At 35.0% G+C, this 23,665-nt stretch overlaps 1 protein-coding gene across 1 annotated transcript; it reads right to left on the reverse strand.

The window, feature by feature from the left end:
- Positions 1-8,624: 8,624 nt before the first annotated feature.
- On the reverse strand, positions 8,625-10,394 carry LOC107062672 (uncharacterized). Its single transcript, XM_015313566.1, has 4 exons — positions 10,090-10,394; positions 9,561-9,670; positions 9,301-9,410; positions 8,625-9,134 (listed from the first exon to the last, which is right to left on the reverse strand). Exons 1-4 carry the CDS (start codon positions 10,392-10,394, stop codon positions 8,625-8,627), a joined length of 1,035 nt encoding a protein of 344 aa, XP_015169052.1.
- Between the last annotated feature and the right edge of the window lie 13,271 nt (positions 10,395-23,665).

Here is a 23,665-nt window from a genome sequence, read left to right on the forward strand (position 1 = left end):
TTATAATACTCCCCCGTCGCTATTTATGTAACACCGTTCGACTTGACATAAAGTTTAAGGAAAAAATGGAAGACTTTTGAAACTTGTGGTCTAAAAATCATTTCTTCAAAGGTAAAAGAGAAAATTTAAAGACGAATTGATTCTAATTATGGAATAGTGACATTCTTTTTGAGACAAACTAAAAAGAAGGGAATCACATTCTTTTTAGTATTATATACTTCGGTATGATATTCAATATATTTTTTATAAGTACCAAATACCAAAATGTATACCACATATCCTACCAAATTGAAATCACAGTATAAAAAAAATTGATTCGATAAGATCATTCAATATCTACCATAACGTATTCACCCTTACTAACACCCGAATGAGAAACACATATAAGAGTTTTCTCAATAATATGAATTGAAAATATTAAACTGAAACATATTATTATGAGCTGAGGTATTCAATCAAAACAAGAGTTAATCTGAATGTCTAAATGCAAATATTGTTAAATTCAATTAGTTAGTGTTTCCTTGAGTACTTTCTGGATGATGGATCCTGTTTGGTTTGTGGATAGGAGATATTTGAAGTGTTTTTAAGATGACATAATACGTAAATAGACACTTGAACTTGATGTCAGCCAGCAAGTAAGCACTTTAATTTTGGTAGTGCATATTTAGACACTTCAACTCGTTTTTATTGTATAAGTTAAACACTCCAATTTATAAAATGATAATCCAGAAGCCTTCAAAAATTTTACGTCACGTCAACATCGAGTATCCATAAGACAAAGTATGGACAAGTTGGACAACCAAGACTGTGTTGACCAGGTTGAGGTACATCCTTTTATTTTTACTCCTTGTTTTTTAGAGGGGGTGGGGAGGAGGAGGTGATGCTCATGACACAGGAGCACCAAACATCACCAATTTATGTTTCTATTATCGCATTATTTTGTTATTATTGTTACTACTTTTTTACGAATGTTCTGCACTGCTCTCCTATATTATTCTAAGTTGTTACATTTTTTTTCACCATCATTTTTCTTTTTCATAATTATTTTGATATGTTGCATTTGAGCCGAAGGTCCTTTGGAAATAGCCTATCTAGCTGTAGCATGTAGGGTTAAGGTTTGTGTTACACTCCATCCTTCTTAAGCCCTACTTGTGGAATTTTACGGGATATAACTGGCCCGTTAGGTTGCACGTGAAGGTCGTCCAAGCGCCAGCTCTTTATTAATCTGCCCAAACTCTTTTCTGCACATGCATACATTGTGACACTATAAAAATTAATGACTCACTATAAAATTTTAAAGCACCAATTACAATTACATCTTCGGTTGCCTCCCAATCAGCGCACAATTTAACGTTGCGATGCGACGCAATTTACTTGTTTACTCAGACTTCATCAAGCTTGCATTCCTCCACTATCTTTACCTCTTCCTGGACTCCCAATTATTCTTTGACTCACTGGCCATTTGCCTTGAACCTTTCTCATTTGTCATTCTCGAGTTGAATAGCTCCCGACTGAAACACTTGAGTGAATTTGAATGGCCCAGACCATTTGGATCTCAGTTTCCCAAAAAATAGACGAATCCTCGAGTTGAGAAGTAGAACTAAATTTCCACAACTGAAAGTCGTCTTCTCAATATGTTTATCGTGATACAGCTTCATCATTTCCTTATACAGAGCAGATAGCTCGAAATCAAAATTCATCCAGTTCATTTATCTGATCTAATATCATGTTCGTTGCTTCACTCCAACTCAATTTTAGTTTCTTTAACGCCAAAATTTCCTTATGCTCCAAGTCTATAGGGAAATGGTATGTATTTCCAAACACTAACTTATATGGTGACATACAAATGGGTGTTTTGAAAGTTGTCTAATATGCCCATAGAGCAGCATCTAACTTCCTCACCCAATCTATTTTATTGGCATTCACTGTCTTCGCCAATATTGATTCGATCTCTTGGTTTGACACTTTTACTTGGCAACTTGTTTGCGGATGATAAGGCGTCGCCACTTTTTGTTGTTTCACCCCATATTTCGCCAAAAGTGCACTAAACACTTTATTGCAGAAGTGTGAGCCTTCATCTTGAAAAAATGTTCTTCTTCAAAAACCTACAACACTTTTACCATCATTTTTTTGCAAGGTTACAACTTTGACCCACTTAGAAACATAATCCACTGCCACTAGTATATAGTTTTGCCCATAGGAGCTCCCAAAAGGTCCCATAAAATCAATCCCCCAAACGTAAAACAGTTCGACCTACAAAATTGGTGTCATTGGTAGATCATGACGACGAGAAATAGCTCCTTGCCATTGTAACACATCACAGCCTTTGACCAAGTTGAACGAATTCTGATAGATTGTAGGCTAGTAATATCCACTTTGGAATACGTTGTGGGTAGTCCGTGCACCCCTATGGTGACCACCTACCGGAGATGAGTGACAGGTCTCTAAGATGCTTAGTGTTTCAGCTTTAGGTACACATTGCCTGATGATGATATCAACACACATCCTATATAAATAGGGTTTATCCCACAAATATTTATCCACATCATTTAGGAATTTCTTCCTTTGTTTAAATGTCAACCCTTCATGCATCAAATCACGGACAAGATAGATTGCAAAGTCAGCAAACCAAGGAATGAGATCAAGAGTGGCAACTAATACCTGCTCATCTGGGAATGAGTCATTGTTGTTTCCAAATAACGATATTAATTATTCTTACTAAATTATATTAATTCTAATTATTTATTTAAGGGAGGATTTCAAAAGATGAATATATATTAACTTAACTAAAAATAAAGATAAAATAACTAAAAACCAATTAACTAAGAAAAGATAGTTGTTTACACAATCAATGATGAATCGATCTATGATTATAATTTAACTAACAATCATGTTTAGCATCAATTTCATCAACTTATTTGATTATCTAGTTGCTGATTCATGGGGTTGATAATATAGTCATGATCTCCCGACCTCTAACCATCTACCACAATTGACAATCTAACTACATCGTTGAGCGGGGATAGATGAACCAACTATGGAATATTAAGTTGTATTCCTGTATTTGAGCCAAACAAGGCACCTAGGTATATCCCTATCCTAGACACAAATCAATTCAAGTGACATGCAAGAAAAGATCATGCTCGTTCTATATCTCTATTCCTCTCCCGAGTTCAAAAGAAGACAATGAATTTATTCTAATGGTGATCAAACATCAAAATAGTAATCACAAAATATAAGAACAACCAATATGATAAACAATTATGTCGAATCATAATCACTAAATAATCATTTTGTAAGTAAATATAATCCAAGAACAAGAAGTTTAACTCCACATAGACATAGAGCAATTACAACCAACCATTCAAAGAAAAGATGTAAAATAGATAAAAGAGAAGAAAAGATGAAAGCCTAAATCAAAAGTTAATTTCTACATTGTATCCTCCTCCCTTAATAATTATTTTTATGGACTATTTATAGATGTAGAAAACTCTAAATAAAATAACAGAGTCCAAAATAAATTAGGAATCCAAAACCAAAAGGAATTAGAATTCATGTACGCGTGAAACACTGTAGCCGCTCTTTGCACTCTTGTCTGCCCTTGTTGCCACGTGGCAGTAATTCTTTTGCAGTTCGCAATTTTGCAGCATGCAATTCTTATATATTATATATTATTATATTCAATTTAATCTATTAAGTTGTCTACTTGATTTTCTTTTTAACCTTCCATCTTTAATTTGTTTTAGCTCCAAACTTCTTCATCTTTACACCAATTTAATCCTACAAATAAAATATACTATTAAGCACAATTCATAAAATCCATGCTCAAAAAGACCAAATATAAATACTAAATGTGATGCAAATAATGATTGAAAATATGTATTTTGGTCTCACATCAACATCCCACACTTAAACTTTTGCTCATCCTCGAGCAATCATTAAAGCTCGTCTAAAAAAATCATTTATACAACACTTGGGCCATATACAACTTTCAAAACATCAAGTATAATTTTCAATCATTATGCCAGATATACAGATAAAGAACAAACCTCTAACCTCCTAACCTCAAGGAAGGACTTTGAACTCATCAAATTTAAGCTAGCTCACCTACTTTCATCAAAGAAAGCTAATAAAATCACCTATCTATCATGAAACAAGTGCCCTCGCCAGGAGAAATAGTCCACACACCCAATTCAAAAGATTGAATATAAATTAAGGACTTCACACCAAAGAACAACTCTCACACTCACAATAAAATTCATATGTATGCACAAAGAACCGTAGGCTTGCCCATTATGTACATCTCCACTAATTAAGCATGCTTGAATATAATCAAATATGACTTTAACGGGTTGTAATGTAGGCTAGGGGATGGGTAGGAAAACTATATAATAGTGACTTATACTTCCCTAAGCACTTTGCAATTTTAAACTTCATCACCCATTATTTTCTTCTCTTTATTTTTAGCCCTCTCTTCAATAATTATTTTACAAGTAATTCTCATCATCTCAATAATACTTCAATCATTTTTTTTTCAAAGAATATATTTTTTTGTTTTGTTTTTCTCTCGTTTTCCCCATGTGACATTCTTTCGAGGAGAGCTTTTTAATCACTTTGTATCTATCATTGATCACCTTTTGCACTCAACCATCCCCTTCCTTCAGATTTAACAATTATAATAAGTCTATCCTACAGTGCTCAAGGAAGCAGGGTGCAAAAACTAGGAATTCAACAAAAAAAATCAAGGTAAAAATATGGCTACCAATAAAAAGCTACATGCTAAAAGGGGCTACTAGTGATATGTATCTGAAAAGACTAAAATTTACAAGAAAAATCAAAGAAAGCCTATTATCATCTACTAAACAAGCAACACTTTTTTTTATTTTTCTTCAATAATATGCAGGGCATGTTCTAGACGACTATGATGCAAAACATGGAATAAAAAATTCTCACCACACATGGCACAAGCATCAATCAAGTTGGATCAATTCCACTTCTAAGAGAGACATGATCATTGATGAGTCCACAAATTGGACTCATTTAGGTCTTTATTCTAATAGAAATAGTGTCCTCAAATGCTTATTTAGTCTAAATATATGATGAAAACACTTAAGTTTCAGGGATTTTGAAGTTTTAGTGGAAGCATGGACACTTAGGCGCAGAAAGGAACAAAATGGCTGAAAAGAACGAAGAAGCTGAAGCCTGAGCATCGCCAAGCATGCTTGGCGATTCGCCGAAGGGACGCACTACGCCCTTTGTTCCAGTACGCGAAGCCCTGAAGGAGAAGGATAAAAAAGGCGATGAAAGGAGCAATCAGCGTTTAACCAGTCAGTTCCGCGAAGCAGAAGTATACTGCCCAATGATCCAGAATGCATAGATGCTGAAGGCAAAGCACAAACGGCGATGAACTAGAAGGAGGGCGAATCGCCGAGTCTTTCGATGTTCGCGACTAACCTCACCGAGTGATCTGCCAACACTATTTTCTGAAGTCTATAAATACTAAACTCTTTAGGGATTTTAAGTGTGAAAAAAATATTATAATTTTCATATAGAATAGTACTTTTTAGTTTTGCTCTGAGTTTGAGAGGGTTTGGAAAACTTGAAGAAGAAGAGGGTTCATTTCCAAGGATTTAGACTTGGGTCTCTTGGATTCTTCATTCTTGGCCTGTAACAAGACTTATACCTTCATACCCATTTGAATGCAAGATCATTTAGGTATAAATTTCTATCTCTTGATGTGTGGCTAAAAACCCCATTCTTGGGGTGTGATTTAGCAAATATGTGCTGATATTATTGTTGGGTCTTGTTTGCTGATAGGTTAGATGTATTTTAATGGTGATTTCTTGTTGGGTCTTGCTCGCTGATAGTTTAAATGTAGTTTAATGGTGATTTCGTCTAGTAGTTTTGGTTGAATCTAATGGATTTGTAGCTGCAAATACAAGTTCACTCATGTGTTTTCGGCTTGCTCGAGAGAGAAGTCGTGAAACTAAGACCACTAGATTGATGACCTAAGAAGTGGGTTGACATGATGCTGAACCCGAGAGGGTGAGCCCTAGTCCCATATCCTAACACTCAGCTCGAGAGAGTGAGTGGGGTAAGGCGTAGGCTGGTCTTCATGCGGCAAGTGGGTGTCCGAGAGGAACCCATTTGAAATGGGGTAAGTTGCTCGAGAGAGAACTTATTTGCACATAAAGCTTAGCCTAGTTACTATTACTCTATCAATTTTCTATCGAAAGCATGTACCCAATACTTTAGATTAACCCATATTCCGGTCACATCCCAAGAATTCCCCTCTCATTGCATATTCCGGTCACATCCCAAGAATTCCCCTCCCATTGCTTAGATTTCCTTGTTGATTTCGCTAATTTTAGCTTACTTGTGACAAAACCCCATTTGATATTTGACACTTTTGTGTCACCCCCTTTATTTACTATGTTTTTAATCGTTAAATTCTTTAGCTACGACTAATTAGAATGAAATTTTATTTTTCTATAACTTCTCAAAACCACTCCCTTGGGACGATCCCAACCTTGGTTGGGTTATTATATTATTGCACCATCATAAACACCCGAACTGTAAGACGTGTCGTTGATTACGCAAACATCAATCATAACAACTACAAAATAAAATAATCTGTATACAGAGTCACGACTATGAGCCTAAATGTCAAAGAGTTTGCAATTTCAATAGCAATCTAGCATTCACAAGAAAGTACTACTCAAAATTAGGCCCAAATAGCAAGTATCAAAAAACTCAAAAGGGTCTTTTCTTTTCCCTCCGAAAAGAAAATAAAATAAAATTTACTTCCTAAAAAATAAAAGACAATTGGTTCAAAGGGACTATCCTCAGGAAAAAAATCGAAAACAAAAGCCAAGGAACCCATCCTAAAAAAAGACTCAATAAAATAGTAAAAACTGGGAATTCATTCCCCTACCCCACTCTTAAAACATAACATTGTCCTCAGTGCAACAATTAAATACATAAGCTAAGAGTGAAAGAAAGACTCCCTGAGGCCTCTAGGCCAAACTAGTAGCATGTTCTCTCAATTCCCCACACTTAAGCTCAAACATGCTCCTTTGCTTCAAATTTTTTGGGTACTCAGACTTACCCTAATCTGCAAAAACAAGATCAAAATAAAAAAAGTGTCACTAATAAAATAAGAAAAAAAAATTTCTTTTTAATTTTTTTTTTATAAAAAAACTTAAATAAATAGGAAGAAAAAGTTTAACGTAGAAAGCTAATTAATTTCTAAATCTCCGGCAACGACACCAAAAACTTGTTGCTTCCAGTTGCACACACAAGTGTACGTGCTTGCGCAAGTAATATAGTGGCCCTAAGAGAGCCGGATTATCGAACCCAAAGGACTTGTCGATTAATTATTCTTACTAAATTATATTAATTCTAAATATTTATTTAAGGGAAGATTTCAAAAGATAAATATATATTAACTTAACTAAAAATAAAGATAAAATAACTAAAAAGCAATTAACTAAGGAAAGATAGATGTTTACAGAATCAATGAATGAATTGATCTATGATTATGATTTAACTAACAAACATGTTTAGAATCAATTTCATCAACTTATTTGATTATCTAGTTGTTGATTCACGGGTTAATAATAGAGTCATGATCTCCGGACTTCTAACCATCTATCACAATTGACAGCCTAACTACATCGTTGAGCGGGGATAGACTGAACCAACTATGGAGCATTAAGTTGTCTTTCCGTATTTGAGCCAAACAAGGCACCTAGGTATATCCCTACTCTATACACAAATCAATTCAAGTGCATGCAAGAAAAGACCACCCTCCTTATATTCCACATTCTATCCCTCTATTCCTCTCCCGAGTTCAAAAGAAGACAATAAATTTATTCTAATGCTGATCAAACATCAAAATAGTAATCACAAGAATATAAGAACAACCAATATGATAAATAATTATGCCGAATCAAAATTACTAAACAATCGTTTTGTAAGTAAATATAATCCAAGAACAAAAAGTTTAACTCCACATAGACATAGAGCAATTACAATCAAGCATTCAAACAAAAGATGTAAAATAAATAAAAGAGAAGAATAGATGAAACCCTAAATCAAAAGTTAATTTCTATATTGTATCCTCCTCTCTTAATAATTATTCTTATGGACTATTTATAGATGTAGAAAACTCTAAATAAAATAACTGAGTCCAAAACCAAAGAAATTAGAATTCATGTACGGCGTGAAAACACTGTAGGCGCTCTTTGCACTCTTGTCTTCCTTTGCTGCCACGTGGCAATAATTCTTTTGCAGTTCCCAATTTTGCAGCATGCAATTCTTGTATATTATATATTATTATATTCAATTTAATCCATTAAGTTGTCTGATTTTATTCTTCAATCTTCCATCTTTAATTCGTTTTAGCTCCAAACATCTTCATCTTCACACCAATTTAATCCTACAAATAAAATATACTATTAAGCACAATTCATAAAATTTGTTCTAAAAAAGGACAAATATAAATATTAAATGTGAGAAAAATAATGATTAAAAATATGTATTTTGGTCTCACATCAGTCATAACTATTTAACTCAACTGCTTCCTTCTTCTTTGCCTCCAGACTGGACAGGTGATCAGCCACCTAATTTTCACAACCGCTTCTATCGTTGACTTTAAAGTCAAACTCTTGAAGTAACACCACCCATCTTGTCAATCTTGGCGTTGCATCTTTCTTCGTCATTAAGTACCTTAGTGCTGCATGATCACTGTGAACAACCACTCTAGTACCTAGTAAATGTGATCTGAACTTCTCAAAGGCATACATTACGACAAGTAATTCCTTCTTAGTGATAGTGTAGCTTCGTTGTGCTCCATTCAACGCCTTGCTAGCGTAGTAGATCGGATAAAAGAGATTGTCTTGCTTTTGCCCTAGGACCACTCCCAAGGCAGAACCACTCGTATCACACATTACTTCAAATGGCTCAGACCAATTTGGACCAATGATCACTGGGGCTGAGACTAGTTTTGCTTTAAGATACTCAAACGCTTTTGTACATTCTTCATCAAAATTGAACTTCACCTCTTTCTCTAGCAACTTACACAAGGGGTGTGCAGTTTTTGAGAAATCTTTGATGAAGCGCCGATAGAGCACCTACATGACCAAGAAAACTTTGAATCCCTTTCACAGAGATAGGTTGAAAAAGCTTTTCGATCACCTCAATCTTTTCTTTGTCTACTTCTAGCCCTTTCTGCGACATTTTATGGCATAGGAATATGCCTTCCTTGACCATGAAGTGGCATTTCTCCTAGTTTAGCACCAAGTTAGCCTCCTTACATCTCTGTAGTGCCCTGCTAAGATTTAACAACCAGTCATCAAATGTGTCACCTACCACATAGAAATCATCCACAAACAGTTCCAAAGTGGCCTCTACAATGTCCACGAAGATGGACACATACAACTCCGGAAAGTTGTTGGTGCATTACACAATAAGAATACCATGCATTTGAACGCAAATGTACTATAAGGAAACGTGAAGGTGGTTTTCTCTTAATCTTCTGGAATAATTGATATTATAACCAGAGTATCCATCCAAAAAGGAGTACCACCCTTTACCAGCCAACCTATCAAGCATCTGGTCCATGAATGTCATTTGGAAGTGGTCTTTCAATGTCCACTTGTTCAGTTTCCTGTAGTCCATTCACATTCGCTAGCATGTAACTGATCTCTGTGGAATAAACTCATTCTTTGCATTTGCAACCACTGTCATACACCCTTGTTGGGCCCACATTACACTGGGCTAACCCAATGACTATTAGAAATGGGGTACATCACCCACGCATCTAACCACTTAATAATCTTTTTTTTCACCACCTATTACATCGGTGGGTTCAACCTCCTTTGGGGCTCTATACTTGGGTTGCAATCTTCCTCCAATTGGATTTTGTGGGTGCAAATACCCGGGGCTATTCAAATGATGTCAGTAATGGTCTAACCAATTGTCTTTTTGAACCTTGTCAAGACTTTCACTACTGCTTGCACCTACTCAGAATTAACATATGCAACTGCGATAACTGGTAGTGTACGATTAGCACCCAAAAAGACATACCTCAAGGGGCAAGGCAACTGTTTCAACTCGAGCACAAGCAGTTCCTCAATAGATGGCTTTGCTGGAGGATTTGGCATGTTTTTCAAGTCTAAATCTAACCTCTTTGGAGCATATGAGTGTGACCTCTTACCTTGCAAAACATTTAGAGTCTCCACATAATCATCCCTAAGGTCTTTATAAAAATTCATTATTACAGCGGCATGTGTATCCACATCAAATCTTTCTTCATCAATTGATGCTTCTAGGTCCCCCTTATCAACAATATCAATTGTAGAGACGACACTCATATCATGTGGCTTCTTCATAGACTTGCATATTTTGAACTTCACCTCTTCATTTTTGCGTCAAAATTTCAGCTCCACACTCTCAACATAACCTAAAGCTCTGCCTATGGCTATGAAAGGCCTTCCCTATATTATGGGAACCTAAAATTTACTTCACAATACAGAATCACAAAGTCAGCTAGAAAAATAAGGTTATCAATCTTCATAAGTATATCACACAAAATACTCACAGGTTGCTTCACTAATCTATCTCCCATCATCAATCTCATCGAGGTAGGTTTTGTAACTCCCAAGGCCAATTGCTTGTATATGGCTAATGGCATCAGGTGAAACTTGCCCCTAGAGTACATAGGGCTTTTGCAAACTCGAAAGTGCCAATAGTGCATGGTATACTGAATGCACCTGGGTCCTTTACACTAAGGACCTTGTAGCACTAGCACTCTAAAGATGAATGTTGTCGGTTAGCTCGAAACTTGAAGCTCTCTTCTTTGTAACTAGGTCCTTCATGAACGTAGCATACCCTGACATTTGCTCCGAAGCTTCTAGCAACAAGATGTTCATTGATAGCTGTCGAAGCATAGATATGAACTTTGCAAACTTCCCACTTTCAGCTTTTTTTCTTGAGCCTTTGAGGAAATGGAGGCGGAGGTCTAGGTATCTGTTGTAATGGTAATGTTACCTCTACTACAACTTCTTTTATTTTTTTCAATTTCTCTATTTCTGTGGTCACCTCTGCATCACTCACTAATTTATCCTCAACCTCTGCTCCCTTATCTCTTTTTATGTTATGTTCTTGCTTAATACCTGTAGATTTTGGTTTAGTTAGGGACTTACCTCTCCTAGTAGTGATTGCCATGCAATGCCCATCCTTCTTAAGATTCTGAATAGTATCACTAGGTAGTGATCCATTCTTTTGTGGGTTTAGCGAGGATAACAACTACCCTAACTGCTGCTCTAATTGTGTGATGGAAGTAGTATGCGAATCCACCAGCTGACTGATACCGGTGAAATCACTTTGTAGTTCTTTGACGCTTGCATCAGTAGATTCAACCTTTTACAGAACCTTCTCTAACATCTCTTCAATCCTGGACCCCTCGAACTACAACTTGCTATATCTCTATTACCTGGAGGTACATACACACCACTGCGATCATTTTTGTACCTATTCTTATTTTGCCAGTTACTTTTCTCCTAGTTACCTGGTTGATCATACTGTCCCTCTCTTTGATAATTCCAACCTTGATTTTCGGAATTATATCCTTGGTTTCCTAAGTTATAATTTCAGAAGCCCCCTTGATTAGCCAAGTACTTGGCTTCCTCATCTAAGTCAATATCCTGCTCTTCATACTTGTTTGAGGCACCGAAAACATTTAGCTTCTCTGGACCTGTCATGATGTGCTTAGTGAACATATCCATCTATGTCATCATGTTGGCCATATCTTGATCCCTTTCTTCTTACCGCTTTTTTTGTTCAGCTGAGAGTTCAAAAGTAAATCCAAGATTCCCTACCTTAGTATCTCTGGTATGCCATGCTCTGTTGTTCTTGGAGACCTCATCCATTACTGTCATGATCTCCGAGAAAGGTTTCTTCATGAAAGAGGCGCCACAAACTGCATCCACAACTGGTTTAGTCACAAAGTTAAGTGACATATAGAACACCTACTTTAAATGCCTATCAGTGAGGCCATGGTTTGTGCACTACTTCAGTTTTTGACTGAATCTCCACCATGCATCATGCATAGATTCACCCGGTAGTTGCTTGTGGGACCCAATTGCATCCTTCATTTGGAGCACTTTGGCCTCAGAAAAGAATCTCTCCAAGAATGTCTCCTTTAATTTTAGCCCATGTCCTGATTGAGTCATGTGGTAACTCATTCAACCAGTTTGTTGCCTCCCCCCGAGATACAACAAGAACAGTCTTAGCCTCATGGCACTTTGTCTAACTCCAAGTATGTTAGCTGATTTGCATATTGCCACAATGTTCATCAAGTGTTGGTTGGAATCATCACCAGTAACTCCTCTGAACATTCCCTTCAGGTTCAACAATTGAATCATGGTGGTGGTACTAGTAAATTTCACTCTTGGAGGTAGCAATAGTAGCACTATATCCCCTGTAGCTCCAACACTAGCTAGGTCCAGATAATCTTCTTCAAAAACCATGTGAGCTTGTTGTTGCACTCGACCCCTTGGAATATAGGTTGATGGTGAGGAGGAGAAATCTCTTTCACTCCTTCATGTTCTTCCACCACACTAGGTGGGTCATTCATAGCATTCCGCTGAGCACCTCTCGCAGTGGTCTCAACCTCAAGTTCCAATCTCTGCCTTTGAGCCTCAAGTTCTTGTGCATTCACCATCTTGCAAATAGTTTTGCTAAGTTATGGATCGTAAGGAATCAATGGAACCCCCTTACTTATGGTATTTGGCATGTACTACTGAACTCACTTGTCAAAGACACAGACAACGAACATGATGTAAAATTAGGAAATATAACTACAATTAGAAAATTGCTAGTAAAATATTTCTGAATCAAAATTCCATGGTAGCGGTGCCAAAATTTGATATGTCCAAACTTACATTCCAATTAAGAAGTGAAAATGGTGGATGTAAATTTATAGAACTCAACGTGACTTGAGGTCGATCCCACAAGAATTTACCTACAAAAATAGTTTCACAGACGCTTTTATTCAATTAATGTTATTATTTCCCACAGAGAGTAATTTCGAAATGTAAAAATGGGTTTAATTGTGATTTTCAAGTAACTAATGCTTAATGTAATGTTCAAGTTAACACGAGTAACAGAGTTTTAACTTCAAAGTTGTGATAATGAATGAAACCAGGATTGTATTCCTCATAACTTAACATTTTGTTTTGAATCGTGAATAAGTATTGGTTGATTGTTAATATTACAATTTATTAGCAAGTTAAATACATCTAACACTTCTCAGTCTTATTAAATAACTTTCACTCTAATCCTCTCGGTCTCAGAGTGTTGTCTATTTTTACCCTCGCATATTTGGCGTTAAAAATCTCTTCTCTCTTCTCTCTTCTCTCGAATTTTCACTCCAAACCAATAGATAGATTCTACTTTTGCAAACAACCAACTTTCTCTCGAACAAGTGGTAAATACAGGCAAGTTCTAATGCATGCACTCATTAGAAAGAATATATAATGAAAGTATGAGTCACGTTATGCAAATAACAATCGCACTTTACTCATTCATCGAATTTGTAACTAGATTATTGTCATAGTTCCCACGACCCTAGTTGTGGTGTTTTGCCACTCATGTTTTCAAGAGAACAAACAATAATTGTTGTTGAATGCATAAAAGTAATCACTTACAATGATTGCAATTCAAAAAAAGCTTGAGGTCAAAACACTTAATCAAAATCATCAAATATTGATCCCAAAATAATCGATAAAAATCAAAGCTAAAAATATAGAAAGTCGCGCTTTATTCACACAATGACGAGATACCTTCAAAATAAACCTAATTAATTCAAATAGTTTGTACAAAATGAGACCCACTCAATTATGACTAATTTGTCAAGAGGCTTCACGGACGGCATGACAGCCCATCACGAGCCAGACAACCCGTGAGGCCTGTCGTGGTTCCACACTGACAGTGTGGGACTTCCTTTCTTGAGATCTTTCAAGGGAAACTAGACGGCCCATCTTGAGCACCACGGTTCATACCGAGAATCGTGATGCTGAGCCTTCACTTCGGTGTTCACTGGAACTTTCTCCTCTTTTTCATGAGCAACATAACGACTCATCAACTCCACAACGACCCGTCTAGGTCCCCGTGGTGTTCAATCCAGACTTAGCTCCTCAAGGCTTCATCACTGGTCCTTCCTCACGAGTTTCTGGACGACCAGTCAAGAGGACCACGACCAGTCAAGGGCTACATGGTCTTCACTTAGACTTTGATCATTTCTTCAGTTCTAACTGCCTCATCTCCACTAGCCTTTAATGGCTCGTCATCATGACCACGGCCCGTCTGGGGCTCCGTGATGGTTGATTTAAATTCACTTTCTTCACTTTTTGCTATCTTTCATATCCAAGTGTTTTACATGTTCACTCATTAACAAACACATCATATCCTCATAAAAATACTCAAGTTCGAGCTTTAATCCTTAGTTTTGAACGTCAAATGTGCCAATAGTTCACGACACATCATTCATATGCATTTTAAAGAAAAATGGTCTATCGTCTAATTCATCTTACTATGCTATAATTGGAAATATACTTAGTTATAGTATGTTTAGTGACTTAGTAAATTTATACAAACATCTTTTATTATCTCTTTGTATGACAACTCATTATGTTTTTTACCTTTTTAATACACTTAATTAATCTCAAAGTGTAAAACTGATTATATTTTTTAGTTGATTAATTTTTCATAAACGTGATTAAGAAAACTACTTTAGAATCTTGTCTGCATCTATTCAACACTAATTATGAAAGTTGATTTAAAATTTTCATGTTGAGAATGAAGCTGATATAGTGCCGCTCAAAGCTAATTTTGGTGAGTATTAAATCACTCTTTGATATGAACTTAGAAAAAATATTTAAACAATTTTCTACTGAATAAATGTATCATATATCATCTGCAAGTATTGAAATGTTTAGTTGAGCAAATGAAGATACAAGTTGTTAAGTTTCTTATATATTTTAGTGTCGGTGAATCATTTTTATATTTTACTATGGATGTTATATTTTAATCCAAAATAATTCAGATGTGTTTTATTTTCTATTAGGAAATTTATATCATTGCAGAGTTTTGGGACTGGAAAAGATTAGGTCTAAATAAAAGTCCCATAAAAATCCCTAATGAATAATGGGAACCAGAAGTAACTCCTTACAATGTTATTAGATCATGGAATAATGACAAGAAATTTGGCCCCTAAAGGTTTTTAGGGACCAGTTATTAAGTCTCGTCATCGTTGACTTATAGCGAAGGAGCCAATAAAGACGAGTGGCGACCATATTTTTCTAGTCTCGAATGAGTTTTAGTGACCCAAAGCAGACCCTTAAGGACCATATTTCTCCTTCGTTAATAGCCATTTTTCTTGAACTGTAAAAAACCTAAAACCTTTAACCCTAAATCCTAAGGAAAAATTAAACCTAAAAATCCTAAACTTTTAAACCTAAAAAACCCTTAAAAACCCTAAAAGGACACTAAACTTTAAACCCTAAACCATAGAACCTAAACTGTGTACCTTAAACCTTAGGGCCTAAATCCTATACCCTAATAAACCTTAAACCAAAGGGCCTAAACCTTAAGGACTATACCCAAGCCTATACATTAAGGATTAAACCCCAAACCATAAATCGTAAACTCTAAACCTTAGGGATAAAAACCTAAACCTTAAGGCCTAAAATCTAGATCCTAAACCCTAAGCCTTAAGAAACCCCAATAAACCCTAAACGCTCAAAAAACACTAAGCCCTCAAAAATCCTAAAAACCCGAAACTTGAAAAACCCTAAAAACACCCAAAATAAAACCTTAAAAACCCCTAAACCTAAAGAACCCTAATCACTAAAAAAAACATAAACTTTAAACACTAAAAAAACCCTAAACTTTAAACTCTAAACTGTAGGACCTAAACTCTACACCCTTAACCTAAGGGCCTATATGCTAAACCCTTAAAAAACCCTAAGCTATATGGCCTAAACATTAAGGACTATACCCAACCCTATACCTTAGGGCTTAAACCTTAAACCCTAAGTCGCAAGCCATAAATGTTAGCGCCTATGCCCTTAGCCTTAAGGTCTAGAATCTTAAACCTAAATCCTAAGAAACCCCAAATAACCCGAAGAAATCCTTAACCCTAAAAAAACTCAACAACACACTAAGAAACCCTAAAACCTAAAAAATCCCTAAATACCCTAAAAACCCCAAACCTAAAAAACCCCTAAACCTAAAGAACCCAAAGCCCTAAACCAAAAAAAAACCCTAAATCTAAAAAGCCCTACACTTGAAACCCTAAAAAAATGCTAAAAAACTGTAAACTTTAAACCCTAATCGTAGACCTAAACTCTATACCCTAAACCTTAGGGCCTAAATCCTAAACTCAGAAAAAAGTCTAAACCTTAAGGAGTATACCCACCCCTATACCTTAGGGCTTAAACCCTAAACCCTAAATTGTAAACTCTAAATCTTAAGGGCTAAAATCTAAACACTAAACACTAAGCCCTAAGATACCCAAAGAAACCCAAAACCCAAAAAAATATTAAAATATCCTAAGAAACCCTAAAACCTAAAGAAAACCCTAAAAACCCTAATAAAATCGTAAAAATACCCTAAAGAAAATCTAAAAATTCCCTAAACCTAACGAACCCAATGACCTTAACCCTATACCCTAAAAAACCCCGATATCTAAAAAACCCTAAACTTTAAACCTTAAACACCCTAAACCAATTATAAAATTTAAACTCTAAAATGTAGGACCTAAACTCTATACCCTAAACCTTAGGGCCTAAATACTAAATCCTAAAAAAACCATAAACTGTAGGGCCTAAACCTTAAGGACTATACCTAACCCTATTCCTTAGGACTTAAACTCTATATGCTAAATCATAAACTCCAAACCTTGGGGCCTAAACCCTAAACCATAAGGCCTAAAATCTAAACCCTAAGAAACACTAAAAAACCCCAAGAAACCCTAAACCCTAAAAAAACCCTAAAAACCCTAAAAAAAAACCCTTTAAAATCCCTAAAAAGCTCTAAACATAAAAATCCTAAAACACCATTAAGAAAACCTTAAAATACCATAAACCTAAAGAACCAACAACCCTAAACCCTAAAAAACCCTAACCGTAAAAAATCCATAACTTTAAACCCTAAAAAAAATCATAAAACCCTAAAAATAATTCCTAAACTTTAAACCCTAAATAGTAGAAACTAAAAACTAAACCAAAAACCTTAGGGTCAAACTCCTAAAGCATAAAAAAAAAAACCTAAACCCTAGGGCTAAGCCATGAGGACTATACCAAGCCCTATACTTTAGGGCTTAAACCCTAACTCTAAATCGTAAACCCTAAACCTTAGGGGCTAAACCCCTAAACTTTAAGGCCTAAAATCTAAGAAACCCTAAATCCTAAACCCTAAAAACCCCTAAAAACCCATAAAAACACACCAAAGAAAACTTTAAAAACCCATAAACCTATAGAACCCAAAGCCCTAAACCCTAAACAAAAATCCTAAACCTAAAATACCCTAAAAACCCTGAACTGTAGGACCTAAACTCTATACTCTAAAGCTTAGGGTCTAAATCGTCAATCCTAAAAAAACACTAAACCATAGTGCCTAAACCTTAAGGGGTCGTTTGGTAGCTGAATAAAGTTATGCAGGTATTAATAATGTGGGTATTAGTTTGTATGTAGGTATTAGTTAAACATGTATTAGTTATGTAGGGTTTAGTTATACATGTATTATTTTTTTGCAGGGTTTAGTCATACATGTATAGTTATGTAGGTATTAGTTATGTAGGGTTAAGTTATGTAGAGATTACAATATTTTAGTGAGTCAATTTTTAATTCTTAATTTCAATAGTTATTAGTGAGCTAATATTTATTATAACCATTAAAATAACTAACTTTATAAATAAGACATTAAAATTAAATAAATACCAATACCTAAAAAAAGGAAGTAAACAACAAATAACTAAAAGTAATTAAGTAATTTGTATTCAATATGATTAAGTAATTAACTAGTATGTAATTTAAATTAAACTAAAACTGATAACTAAAAAAATTAAAACTTGTTTGTTAAGAAAACAATAATGAAAACTTGTATTTTTAACCAAAAAAACAGTAAACTTGTATTTTTAACTAAAAACAAAACAGCTAACAAGAATTTAAGCAAAGAAATTAAGCAATTATCAACACAAAAAACTCAAAGAAAAAAATGGTACTACATTTTAAAATATGTATTAACTATTTGATTAGTTATAAAATTAATATATATATATACAATATATATATAGGAGTAAATCTATAGGGGGAATGTGTAATTTATCATTTTAATACATGTATCACTAGTACCAGCATAACTTATTCCACCTTCTATCCCGCATAAATTATACCTAAATTCCCTCATAAGTTATACAAGTATTAATTATGCAGGATTACAGAAAAGGCAACCAAACACCGTATAAAAATAACACATGAATAACTTTTATACAACATTTCAAAATCTGCCAACCAAACATTGTACAAAATTAACACATGAATAACTTATATCCTATTTGCAAATCAAACATGGTATAAATTTAATAGATTAATAACCAAGTTATCCACATATTAACTTTGACCTTATCCAAACGACCCCTAACGATTTTACCCAACCCTATACCTAAGGGCTTAAACACTAAGACCTAAACCATAAACCCTAAACCTTAGAGCCTGAACCCTAAACCTTAAGGCCTAAAATCTAAAGCCTAAACCCTAAAAAACCACTAAATATGTTTTAAAATCACCCTAAAGAAAATCTTAAAAACGCCTAAACCTAAAGAACCAAAAGTGTTGAACCCTAAATCCTAAAAGAAACCCTAAACTTTAAACCCTACAAAACCCTATACTTTAAACCCTAAACTATAGGAACTAAACTCTATAGCCTAAACTTTAGGGAATAAATCCTAAACCCTAAACCATAGGGTGTAAACCATAAGGATTCTACCCAACCCTATACTTAGGGCATAAACCCTAAACCGTAAATCATAAACCCCGTAACATTACGGCTTAAACCTAAACCTTAAGGCCTAAAATCTAAAACCTAATCCCTAAGAAACCCTAAACCCTAAAAAACCATAAAAAACCATAAAAAAACCCTAAGAAACCTGGAAAAAAAACCCTAAAACCCTAAAACCCTAAAACCTAAGAAACCCTTAAAAAACCCTAAAGAAAACTCTAAAATTCCTAAACCTAAAAAACCCAAAACCCTAAATCTAAAGAACCCAAAGCCGAAAACCCATAAACAAATCTCTAAACCTAAATAACCCTAAACATTAAACCCTAAAAGCCATAAACTTTAAATCCTTAACCATAGGACGTAAACTCTATACCCTAAAGTTTATGACCTAAATCCTAAAAAAACCCTAAATCGTAGGGCCTCAATCTTAAGGAATTTACCCAACCCTATACCATAGGGCTTAAACACTAAACCCTAAAATGTAAACTTTAAACCTTAGGACCTAAACCTACAACAATAAGCCCTAAAAATAAAAAACCCTAAGCCCTAAGAAACATAAGAAACCCTAAACCCTAAACCCTAAGAAATCCCTAAAAACCCTAAGAAACTCTAAACTAAAAAACCATAAAAACGCATAAAACCCCTGAAAACCCCCCTAAAAACTCTAAAACTAAAAAACCTAAAAACACCCTAAAGAAAACCATAAAAAACTCTCAACCTAAAGAACCCAAAGTCCTTAACCCTAAGCCATTAAACAACAGCCTAAACCTAAAGAACCGTAAATTTAAACCCAAAAAACAGTAAAATCAAGCCCCTAAAACCCCTAATATTTAAGCCCCAACCCGTAGGACCTAAACTCTATATCCTAAACCTTAAATCCTAGATCCTGAACCCTAGGAACCCCTAAACCTTAGGCCCTAAACCATAAGGACTATACCCAACCCTATTACTTAGGGCTTAAACCCTAAACCATAGGGCCCAAACCCTAAATCTTAAGGCCTAAAATCTAAATCCTCAACCCTAGGCCCTTCGAAACCCTGAACCCTAAAAAAAACCCAAAGAAACCCTAAACCCTAAAAAAACCTAAAACCCCTATAAAACCCTAAAAGAAAATCTTAAAAACCCATAAATCTAAAGAACCCAAAGCTCCAAAATCCTAAACCTAAAAAAATTCTAATTTTTAAACTCTATAAAACTCTAAAATCTCTCAAATTGAAACCCTACACTCTATACCCTAAACCTTAGGGCTTAAATCCTAAAATCAAAAAAACCCTAATCCTTAAGGCCTAATGTCTAAACCCTAATTCCTAAACCATAAAATCAAAAAACCTAAAAAACCCCTAAGAAACCTAAAACCTAAAAATCCTATAAAAAAATCATAAAAAAACACTAAAAATGACCTAAAGAAACCTTAAAAACCCTAAACCTAAACGTTAAAAACCCTTAAAATTCCTAAACATTAAACCATAAACCATAAGACCTACATTCTAAACCCTAAACCTTAGGGTCTAAATCCTAAACCTTAGGGTCTAAATCCTAAACCCTAAGAGAACCCTAAACCATAAGAACTATACCCAACCCTGAACCTTAGGGCTTAAACCCTAAACCCTAAACCTTAGGGCCAAAACCCTAAACCTTAAAGCCTAATATCTAAACCCTAGACCCTAGGCTATAAGAAACCCCAAAAAATCATAAACCCTAAAAAACCCTAAAAACACCCTAAAGAAAACCTTTTAAAACCCCTTAACCTAAAGAATACAATGCCCTAGACCCTAAACCCTAAGAAAAACCCTAAACCTAAAAATCCTAAACTTTAAATCCTAAAAACCCATTAAAATATCCAACTTTAAACCCTATACCATATGATCTAAACTCTATACCCTAAAATATAGGGCCTAAATCCTAAACACTAAAAAAACCCTAAACCGTATGGCCTAAACCATAAGGACTATACCCAACCATATACCTTAGGGTTCAAATTATAAACCCTAAAACTTTCAACTACACATAACTGATAAACCGTATATATTGGAAGGCCACTACTTCTGGCTTATTCTCATGTTTTTCATCTTCGAGAGTAGATAGTGATACCAAACAAACTACTTTGATTGATAGGAGGACTTCGTAAAAACATGTTCATTTTTAATATTATTTTACTCTATGGAGAGTGATAACGTCCAAATATTGAATTTCACCACGCAACTTTGTCGGTCTATGGGGGTATGCTTTACTAACCCTACCATTGACCCCAGATTAGCCCTCACATAGTTGGATTAGGCTATTGCATAGTGGATTATCACACCAAATCTTTATTGTTTAATCTCTTTTCTCATTCTTTACTTCCTTGGTTAGGTAAGTACGAATTAGGTGAGTTCTAATGTTGGCCACTAGTAAAAAGCAATCGAAATGAATGAGATCAACAATAAATGCATAAAAATTATTCAACAACCACTTTTTACATAGACTTTATTTAATAATTCATCATGGTTCCCACAATCCTAGTTATGAAATTTAGATATTCATTATCTCAAAAAAATAATCAAAATTTAGTATAATAAATATGCTTGTGTTGATCATAAAAATTTAAGAAAAATAGCTAAAATATCTTTTGATAATCACGGGTACAAGTAACTAATAAAGGAGAAGAAAGAATAAACCAAAAAATTCTCTGGCCTCACGGCGGCTCTTTCAAAGCTCCTAAGATATAAATTCTAAATTGTATGTTGCGTATTGTTTCTTGGCTCTTGAATTTTTTAAAGAATAATTTTTTATGTCCTATTTATAGATATAGTAACTCTAAATAAAATAATTGAGATGAAGACAAATTAGGAAACAAAAACCCAATTGAATTGGTTTTCCATGTCCGTGATTTTTGGAATTTATTGGTGCCACCACCTTCAATAATAAAAGGGACCTTGATTAACGTTTCAAACACACCTCATCCAATTCTAGGTGCAAACGATCGTTAAGAAGTATAAAACCCAACAAATGTGATCTAACTAGCTATAGGAATAGAAATTATCGAAAAACACATCAAACAAGTCAAAAGGGGTGACTTGAATGTCAGATGGGGTTTTTTGTTTGCAATTATCAACTACAATGCAGTTACACACAATTGAAATAACAATATGGAGAGGAATTCTCGGGATGTGATCGATTATAGGCAAATTTCATTGTATGGGTAATTGAAACTACTAGTAAACAACTAAAAGTCAGTGGCTAGGCTAGACTATAAGGGAGATAACTTTCTATCGAACAGCTATCCCACATAAGGTGATTTCTTTCGAACATCAACCAACATAGCATTGAAGAACAACCCAAACCTTAATTCATCCACTCTCTCGAGATAGATGGGTAGGATTGGGCTTAGGATTCACTTTCTCGAGCTGAACCAAGCTCAACCCAACACCTACAAACCATTAATCAATAACCTTGGTTCTAAAATCTCTCTCTCGAACAAGCTATGAACACCAAATTAGAACTGCATTTGCAACTTTAATTCATAAATTAAACAATAACTAATGATTAAACCCACTTCAATATAGAATTTAAACTATTAATTAACAATACCTATAAACTAATTCAACCCATAATCACATATTCACACCCCAAGAATTCGGGTTTTATCAAAATATCATAAAAAGGTAAAAATGGTTACCAAATCGATTAGCCATCAACTGGGTAAGAGTATTCAAGCCTTTACAATGCTTCAAATTGAAGAAAATTCGTAACCCACTTGCAAAAATCCCCGAATTTAGTCTTAAAAAGCCTTCAAGTCTACAAGAAAACTCTTCAGCTTCAAAGAAAAACTATTTTAAAAATTATAGCAAGCTAACTCTGCATCCTGAATTAACAGTTCAAAATTTAATTGATAGTTGCCAAAAATAAGCCACGAAAGACCGTTAGGCGAGGTAAGTCAGGTTCGCCGAGTGGTTCGGCGAACCGCCCTTTGCTCTCTCTATCGCCTTTTTGCATTGGCTCTTGATGAGTCCACGATTTGGACTCATTTAGGGCTTTATTTGAATAGATTTAGTGTCCTCAAATGCATATTTTATACCAATAACTGATGTAAATCCTTGAATTTCAGGTATTTGGATTGAGGAACAAAGCATGGACACTATTGAGCAAAAAGGAACAAGGCAGTTGAAAGAACGAAGGAAAGAAGGCATGTGGATCGCCTAAACCATTAGGCGAGTCACCAAATGTCCAGGGTCTCGCCTAATATTCCAGAGTACTAAGTCCTGAAGGAGAAAATTTAGTCGGCGAGAGAAAGGAGCAGTTGGCGAGTCGCCGAACGGTTCCATGATGCAGTGCAATATCACCCAAAGTTACATAACCTAAAGATGCTGAAGGCAAAAGCAAAACGGCGATGAAAATGACCAAAGGCCGGATCGGCGATTGGATCGGTGATCCCGACTAACAGCGTCTACTGAACCTCCGCAGCACACTTTTTGACAACTATAAATACTTGTTTAAATTTTTAGCTTATCATCAGATTTTGTGTTGAAACATATTATTTTTCAGTTTTTGAAGTTGAGAGCTTAGAACTGAATAGAGAGACACTATTTCCTTAGCTTTGAAGATTTGAAGTGATAGTTAA

The sequence above is a fragment of the Solanum tuberosum genome, unplaced genomic scaffold, assembly GCF_000226075.1.
Source record: "Solanum tuberosum cultivar DM 1-3 516 R44 unplaced genomic scaffold, SolTub_3.0 scf00258, whole genome shotgun sequence".
In the NCBI taxonomy this organism is placed as follows: Eukaryota; Viridiplantae; Streptophyta; class Magnoliopsida; order Solanales; family Solanaceae; genus Solanum; species Solanum tuberosum.